Below are 9,142 nucleotides of genomic sequence, written 5' to 3'. Positions count from 1 at the left end.
TTGGAGAAAGCATGACCAGGACATGGAGTCTCCGTGCACCTGGTACGAAATGTGATGTCAGTGGGACAAGCCACCGACAGGCTTTGTATTTGTACCTTATTACAGACCATAACCTTTATGCTGGCCGCTGACAACTGCTCAGCATTTGAACTTGTAACCTATGAACAGTTCGGTGTTTTTTTCTGTGGGTAAGTGTTGTTCCCTATATTTTTTTAAAAAAGTAAAAATACCCAAAACAAAACAAACACCAAAATCCCCCCTCCAAATCAGAACCAACTTGCATACAGTGTTGCATTCAGAAAAATCACCATCTGGTTGGAACTTTTAGCTCCACTTGAGTTTGACCTGAAGTGGGGATCTGTAGAAGCAAATTGTCTTATCATGTGAAACATTAGGATACAACCAATACTCCTACTGACAGCAGAGGAATGGGAAAACTCGGGAATTTGATGTCTCTTCTTAACCTTTGGAGGGATTTGCAGTATAGGGTCACAGGCTTTACTTCTTTAAATGTGCTTTTTTAGCCCATTCTTTCTGTCCTGTCCCTGTCCATTCTTTTGTCTTCACTGCACCTGCTTCCATTTTATTTTTCACTCTTATTTCAGATACATTCTGTAGGGTTCTTCTTTTAGTGTACAAGCATCTGCCCAGACAGTCTTGACTTCTGTTGGTGTAGATTTTTAGATTTCCAGAGTGTTTCCAGTGGAACTGTAGATGACTCTAAAGGGATTTTAAGATTACAAACAACATAATGTTTCCTAGCTACACATGATGGATCTGTCAAAGCAGGTAACGAAGCTGGTAGGTTGTGTAAACATCTTACGCAAACCAGTTACATTAGCGTAGGAAGAAGGCACTAAATTGTTTCTTGTGAGTGAATGAAGTTCTTGGAGACTCCGCATTTCTCAAAGAATGGAAATAAAGTACCTTTGAATCAAGATGAGGTGCTCATCAACTTCACCTGGTGAAACAGATACCCCCACCCCAATTTTTTGAGGTAAGTAACAAAAGCCCAGCCACTGCCCTGAAAGGGCTGAAACCAAGTACCTAGGGGGGAAGCAGACTGTGTTTTCCCAGCTGTCTCAGACTTACCAATCCTAGGGAGAACGGATGCAAGCTAGTAGTGCAGCAGGGTTATTCTATCTTTTTGAAATAAACATTCTTTTGAGCTACTTAAGCATCAGTCAGTTTTCTAGTGATGTTTTTGTTTGGGTTTGGTTTTTTTCCACATAACATTTGTTTCCTCCTTTTTCCTTCTGTTATCTTCATTACCTGCTTTCTGCAGTCATCTTTGATCATGAAACACTTTCTCTGAATGTAAAGGATTTTATAGGGGTTTTGTATTGCATGTATCCTAACAGTATTTTATATGCATGTAAATGTATATGTATATGTATATTTATATATAATTTTACGTATATAAAAATATTAAAAAGTATATATGCATGTTTTACAGTTTCTGAAGTCTGAAGATACTCTGCATTCGGATGGTGCTAAAAAAAAATCTCTCTTGGATGAAAAAAAACAAAAAGAAAAGAAAGAAAATAAACCACAGGATTTACCACATCAGTAGGACACGTTTGTTCATGGTGGTTTTTGTTACATTTCCCTAATCTGAATTTCAGAAAGGAGGGCATGGAAGAAGACACTTTTAAGGAGGAAGACCATCCATCTCAGCAGTCTGTCAGTGATCTGACCAGCATGGTACCATCTTCCAGTACAACAGAAAAGGTTGTACCTCCTTTATACCCAGGTTGGGTTGGCAATATGAGTGAGTCCTCCAGCAAGAGCTGTTCACTTCCATTTAGTTCAGAAGCCAGTGGTCTGATAAGCAACAGTAGTAATGTCTCAACTGATAACATGAGCCACAACCAAGCTTTTCAGCATCCAAAGCAATTATGTTATTCAACCAACTCTGATATTTTTCCTCAGAAGCTGACTTCCAGTGTAAACCAGGCTGGAATTCATGATGTGAGTGAGACCTTGGAAATGTTCACTCCTCCTTTGCTCCCTGCCTCAGAGATGAACCGTTGTGCTACCACATGCAAAACCATGGAGCAGGTTGGTTTGCTGTAAATAATCACTGAATTTTTAAATGCACATTGTGTATTCCTGATAGTGGCCCAGCCTGTCCAGAAAGAAAGGGTCAGTTACTTTCATGTCTGTAGGAAGCTTTACTGTCAAGACTGGGAAGTGCATCATAACCCTGTGTCTGATGCTGTTGCTCTAATGCACCCATGCTATAAAGTGCTTTCCACAAGAGACAATTAAACAATCTTCCTCTTATTCCTCTTTGATAGTTATTGCTATCTTCCTCCCTCTAGTGGAAAGGTTTGCATGTTCTGGCTCCACATTCTTGTGTCTGTAATGGTTGTGAGGCATGTTCATGTTCTTTTTCATATGTCTTTTATCAGTCCTCATGCTCCATGTTCTTTTTATACATTTTTTTCATTTCTGACTTTTTTCTCTTCTTAGTTTTGACAAAGTGGTGCACAGAAGTAACTCCACAGTATCTCTTCCACTGGATGATCAATCTGCTTCTTGTGACAGTAAACAATACAATGTCTTAGCTGTATATTTTAAAGAGACTCTTATATTTCCAACACAGTTGAATTTATTACTTAGCATGTATCTATGCTGGCAGTTCTCAATCCTCTCCACCTGAGGTTTATCATTATTTTCACATTTTTTTATTCTAAGGAAGAGTGTAGTACTTTACATATAGGGGCAGGAAGTTTGTTATTCCTTGGTCGCTGGGAAAGTAATAATGTAAGTAAGGCTGCACTTGAAGATAATTTCTTGTGAGTCCCAGGAGTCTGCTACTTCTGTTCTCAGACGACATAAACAAGGTCATTAAGTTTAATGACCAGAATGTATCCTGTGATACTGTAAACTATTAACAGCTGGTCATAAAATCTGATACTGAGTCTTAGGCATTCTTTGTTCTTTGGTGCCTTCTGCCATTTGACTATGTGAATTACTTGAACTCTTCTTAAAGAGCCTGGTGAAGAAAAAGTGACCTTGGACTTTGCTTTATTACATGGTGCTCTCGAATAATACCAGAGAGAGAGACAGTAGAGTGAAAATTGTGCTTACAGGTAGACTGCCAGGAAGCTTCTGTCACAGCAGCAATATGACACTGTCTTTATGTTGTAAATTTTAGCTCTGGGACAGATCTGGTAATTCACAATAAATAAATAAGAGGAAAAAAAAGACCTATCACTTGTACGACTGATCTCTGGTAGTTCTTCTCAGTGGACAGGACAGAAGAAACAGATGAGTTAAAGAAGTAGTCAAATAGATATAAACTGGGAAACTCAGAAAATCAAGGCAAGTTGGATAGGTGTGGGGAGTACCTGGCCTGCAGAATGGCTGTGGAAATGGTCACAGCAATTTAGTCAGAAACAGAATCATTCTTCTACCCTTTCATCCCTAGTTTCAGACCATGCTTATATTTCCTATGACTTGCATCTCTGGCCTGTGGATATTGACTTTTGAAAGCTCCTTTTCATCAATGCCAGTGTACACTTTGAGTTCTAACATGCCAAAAGAGTTTTAAATATAAATGTTAAAATTCTTTATTCAAAGTAATACACACTTTAAGAAACGCCTATCCCCAAAGCTCAGATAAGGTGATTCTTTCTGATTAAAAACCATGCAGAAGTGTAGTTTGATACTGTATCTTCCTGATATTTTCAGGCTCCGGGGCAGCAGGACCAGCTGATGAAGCAGCAGATGGAGCAGCTGCAAAGGCTGGTGGCTGAACAGCAGAAAATCATTGCACTTTACAACCCAGGTACTCATGGAATCTCTCCTCACACGGTGGCACCTACACCTGCTGCTGCTTGCACACCAGCAGCAAAATACAGCAGTTCTTTAAAGAGAAGGTTTGATAGTTGTTTTCAGTGGCTGGGGGCTCTTTCTCTGGCAGTTATGCTAAAATATTCCCTTCTTTACAAATATTGCATCCAAGCTGTAAACTTCTGAAAACACTTCTTTCCTCACCTGTATACTAAAATTTCAGGAGAACCTTTATGTTTAATAAGAGACCTCTATATAGACTTCTATTGAAGTAGTCTTGAATGGTAGTACAGAAAATTATCGTAGAGTGGTAAAAATTACAGAGAAGCTGAAATATCCTTTCTCTTCTGTACCTATATATGAAAGTTCCAGCTTTACATGGATAAAAGAAGAAGAAGAAAGTCAACACACCATTCTTCTGTTAATAGATACTTACCTTTAATAGTGCAGCCTGTTCCTAACAGCACGATACCACTCCTTGAACAGTTTCATTTGACAGTGGGATTGCTGGAAAACACCATATGCTGAGCAAGTAGAAAAAGAGGACTCCCCACACCTTCCCATGCTGTCCACAGCAGTAGAACATTCTCCTCAGTGTGTGCCCAAGGTGAAAGAAGAATTTAGGAAAATCATGTAGACTTGTGAGAGCATTGGCCTTGCTTTAGGAGGGCTGCTTGTGCATAACATCAGACAGGGGGTATCCATAATTTCATGGAAGGCCAGGGTTGATGCTGCTTCTCAGGTAACCTGCTGGGGAGGCAGCTTCACCTAACCCATGAGCTAAGGCTCTAAGCAGCCTAAAGCATCCCCTGGCTGCATGTATACATTGATCTGGCATTATTTTTTTTCAGTCTAATGTCAAGCTACTTGACCCAGTTGAGGATCTGTGCAAGAATCTCATTATGTTAAGATCTCAGAGGAGAGTTAGGAGAACTAGGTGATGACACCTTTCATGCTAGAGTTCAGTGTATCCTGATGAGGTCTTACAAACAACTTTTTGGAATTGAAAATTCACTTTTTTTTTTTTTAAGTTTTTTTCCCATGTTCTAATCATACAGGGTGAGACTAAGTCCTCTGAGACACCCGCGTCTTTTATTGTTCCCCCATTCACATATAAAAATACTTCATAGCACATCTAGTTTGACCAGTTTGGACATAGTCCTTTATAATCAAAATTCTGTTTATTTCGATTGCCATACGAGGAACATCTACTTGCAAAAGTTCATTCAAGACAATAGGCATTACTTTAGGCACATTTAGAGATAATAATAAAAACTAAGAGTTTATGGCCATCCCCTTACCCCCTATCCTGGAAACCCTTGGAGTTAGCACTATTTTAGGGAAATACTACCTTACGTTATTGCTTCCATAAAAGAAAATGAAATTTTAGCAAGTTTCATCTACCTCACCAATGAGCATAATACCTGTTGTTAGCTAACAAAATAAAAGGGGCTTTGCTTCATTCCCTCTCAGCCTCATGGGTTGAGAGAACCTTCTGGTAGGAATGACAAAATGTTGGGCTGGACAAACAATGGACAAGCAGATCCACTGCACCATTGGGGTGCAGAGGTGCTGTCATTGAACATGTTCACAGCAGCTTGAAAAGCTGTGGGGCTGTCAGAGCACGTAGGCAGGCAGGAGGTGTATGCTGGGGTAGAGGCACCAGGCGGCAAGCAAGGGCCAACCACCACCCCAGAGAGACCACTAAGAGCCAGGCTTTCTTCAGCTTAGGTTGTCTGCTTGCGTTGTGGGGCCCTCTCTGAGCTTCCTGATGATGCCAGCAGTGCAAAGAAATATGAGACTGAAGGGAACAAGAAACTTGGGAAAGAACACAGTGTCAGATCTGTTTGAAGGTCTTGATGGAGTGTAGCAATCAGGGATTTTTTGTGGGGGGATAAGGAGGATTTCAACCATTGGCCCTGCAGCCAGAAGCTAAGCCACAGCAGCAGTGGTATGAGCAGGCCTGGCTGCCATTGTACCAGATTTCCTGATGGAGCTATGCCACTGTGAATTAGCTGTCAAGAGCCACTGCTGTATACTAGGGAGACAGCCTGAGAAAGAGAGAGGATGGAGACTATGAGTAAATGAAATCTTCATCATCCTGTTCTTTTTGCCTCAGAAAAAAGGCTGGTTGAAATGGCAGGCAAAAGTCATCAAGCTGTCTGCGGCGACCAGGTGGAACAAGTATACAGTCTGTGGCTTCCAAGTTTTCTAATCAAAGCAGAACCTCCACGGAGCAATTATGTTGCTCATTAATCTCTGCCCAAATGCCACAATTAGCAAGGTGTTTGTTGTTACTTCCAGCCGTTCAGTGAGAGCAGAACTGTTCTGTGGCTGCACCACTTTTTTTGGGTTCTTAGGAAGGGCTGAGAAGGAAAGTGTCTTAAGTCTGCTATGCTTCACCATACAAATTTCTCTTCCCCCTGCCCCAGTGCTGTGAATCCTTAAATGCTTTTCTGAAGAAAGCTAGTACAGTTAGTACCATGAACTCAAGACCAAACTCATACAGTTAGAAATATATTTATAGGATTCTCTTTGGGTGTATTTACATATCCAGCTACATTTAGCTAACATATAAGGCCACAGACAAAATGCTGACTTGAATTAAAAGGAAGCAAAACTGCACTCAAAGTCCTCTTTTGTTACTGAAGGCAGTGTAAGTTTAGGATAGCAAAGAACACTGCATTAGTTTGGTACCATTGACCTTTAAAGATGTAAAATATGAAGAACTAGTAGGGCTATGATTTCTCTTATTATGGTAAAGGTAGTTGCTTTAATATTGCCATGCATTTAAAGAAGTAACATAGCATTCAAGAATAAGATCAAAACCTCATTGAACAACAGGTTGTCATTTTAATGCCTCATAGAACAGACACAGAAGCGGCTCTGACCACCTGCTGGCTGCATGGTTAAAACATCTGCCCAGAAGTAGTGAGTTGGGATATTCCTGAAACTGTGCCAGTCAGGTTTCAAATCCACAGGTCAGCCTTCTTCCAAAAAATGCCTTAACTATTTTCAGTCTCAGCCATTCTCTTTCTGCTTGTTGAAGTTAGGTCACAGGACAGAGAGGGTTCGTGGTATAAAGAAAGAAAGTAAAAAGCAAGTCTAATTTAGAAAGGCTTTTTTTTCCTGGAAGTAGTGAACCTGAACTTTGGTCCCTATGCAGAACTGCTTATGTTTTTTCCATTGGTAAGTGTTCTAATATAATGTGTAACCAGCCATCCAGAGCTAAAAGGAAAACCTTTTCCACTTTTGCATTGAGGTATGCCTCAGAGATATTTTGAGATACATAACTTTTACCTGCCAATTGACTTAAGGGGTCCTAGGGTAAATGGAGTTTTTTTTTGCTTGCTCAGGAGTACTTTGTAAGTTCTCTTTAATTCAACATCCCTGTAGCACGTAATAATTTTGAATATTTGGTGATTGTAGCAAGCAGGTTTTACAATTTAAATAAAATAACAAACACGAAATTTGATTATTTTATTCTGAACATGCAACCACCATGAAAAAAGCATGAAAGCAACATCGTTTTTGTGTCACACCAGTTTAGCAAGAGATTTCTTGTTCAATGCAAAAATATTTGTCTTAAGCTTCTCTAATTTTTCTTCTCTGGTGATTATTTTTAGGCTTTTCTGTTTCTCCTGGGATACCTCCTCACCTAGCAGCCACGATGCCACCCCTTCCATGCTTTCCGGCTACTTTCATTCCTGTCCAGTTCCCATCACAAAATTCTTCCCAGGCTGAGAGCCTGGAATTCTCACAGACATCTCCCTTGGCAATGCGCTCTGCTTGGCAAAGCAGATCCCCGGAGCTCATGCCAAACGAGAGCAGCTCAGAAATCTCAGGAGAACACGTGCAGCTTTCAGATTCAGGTGGGCAAAAAGTGCTGGAAATCTGAACCTAAGTCTATTGTGCAATTCCCGTGAATCTTTGCCTTTGCTAGTGATTCTAACTGACTTTATTGAAGGTCAGGGGAAGGTGCTTTGTTTTTATGGTGGCTTGTAATAAAAGCTTTTAAAGTATTGTAAACTTGATTTTTTTTTTACTTCTCGAGTCACAGTTGACTTGCCTCATAGGGAGAGAAGTTGCAGCTTGTAGATATAAATGGAGAAGGAAGTCATTAAATTGAGAAAGCTAAATTATATGAAGTAGGGAATAGGTTATATTTTAGGGGAAGAAGCATAAGAAGTTGGATGTGGCTATAGCTTTCCAAGGTGTGAGAGCACATTGCTGTAGCTAAGAAGGCCTGCTCTCTGTCAGCAATCTTGGTTTTTCTCACACTGATCTAGAGCTGCATCACTGAGAGCTAAAACAATGTAAGCTGCTACTTGGTATCTTCTCTTGGCTACACTTTGCAAGCCCTGTCTTCTGTGGGAATATACCAAAGGGTAAGAAAGAATAAAAGAGCAATTTGCAGGAAACCAAAAGTTAATTTCAAAATGGGAGGAAGAGGAGTGCAAAAAAAGTAGGAATAAACACTTAAAAGGAAAGAGAATGTAATTGTAGTCCAGACGTGCATCCTGGATTCCTTTGAACTTCTGTAGTGAGACCTGACTGTGAGCTACTCCCATGGTACAACTGAAATTTTATTTTCATATTCTTCTATCTAGCTCAGGACAGGTACTCTCACTGAAAGAATCTGATCACTTCTTGTCTCTGGAACTACTATTTTCTTGCTGGTTTACACGGAACTTGGATCCATGCCCAGTTAAGTTTACAGTAGAGCTTCAGAAATACTTCTGACAGTACAAATGAGGGGAATTGAGAGATAGTCTGTGAGTGGATGAATCACTGAATCACAGAACCACCGAACAGTTAGGGTTGGAAGGGACCTTTGGAGATCATCTAGGTCAACCCCTCTGCCAAGGCAGGGTCACCTTGAGCAGACCACACAGGAACACATCCAGGTGGCTTTTGAATGTCTCCAGAGAGGGAGACCCCATGATCTCCCTGGGCAGCCTGTTCCAGTGCTCTGCCACCCTCAGTCTAAAGAAGTGTTAAGGTGGAACTTCTTGTGTTTATAGCCATTATTCCCTGTCCTGACTCTGGGCACCATCCTCTTGGCACTTGCCTTTGATATACTCGTATGTATTGATGAGGTTCCCTCTCAGCCTTCTTTTCTCCAGACTGAACAGGCCCAGCTCCTGCAGTGTCTCCTGATAAGAGACATGCTCCAGATCCTTCATCATCTTTGTGGCCCTCCACTGGGCCCTCTCCAGTAGGTTTTTGTCTTTCTTAAACTGTGGAGACCAGAATTGAACACAATACCGCACATGTGGCCTTACTTGGGCTGAGTAGAGAGGGAGGATCTCCTCCCTCAACCTGCTGGCCACACTCTTCC

General features: G+C 40.8%; 1 protein-coding gene across 1 annotated transcript in view; it reads left to right on the top strand.

The window, feature by feature from the left end:
* Positions 1-1,461: 1,461 nt before the first annotated feature.
* LOC116441692 (centromere protein J-like) overlaps positions 1,462-9,142 on the top strand; it is a 38,828-nt gene continuing 31,147 nt past the window's right edge. The window contains exons 1-2 of the mRNA XM_032103883.1: positions 1,462-2,061; positions 3,700-3,887. Coding sequence (XP_031959774.1) covers positions 1,636-2,061; positions 3,700-3,887 — 614 coding nt within the window. The 5' untranslated portion in view covers positions 1,462-1,635. The remainder of the gene's footprint in view (positions 2,062-3,699; positions 3,888-9,142) is intronic.

This window comes from Corvus moneduloides, chromosome 3 (genome assembly GCF_009650955.1).
Source record: "Corvus moneduloides isolate bCorMon1 chromosome 3, bCorMon1.pri, whole genome shotgun sequence".
Classification (NCBI taxonomy): Eukaryota; Metazoa; Chordata; class Aves; order Passeriformes; family Corvidae; genus Corvus; species Corvus moneduloides.
This window is presented reverse-complemented; position numbering and strand designations above follow the sequence as displayed.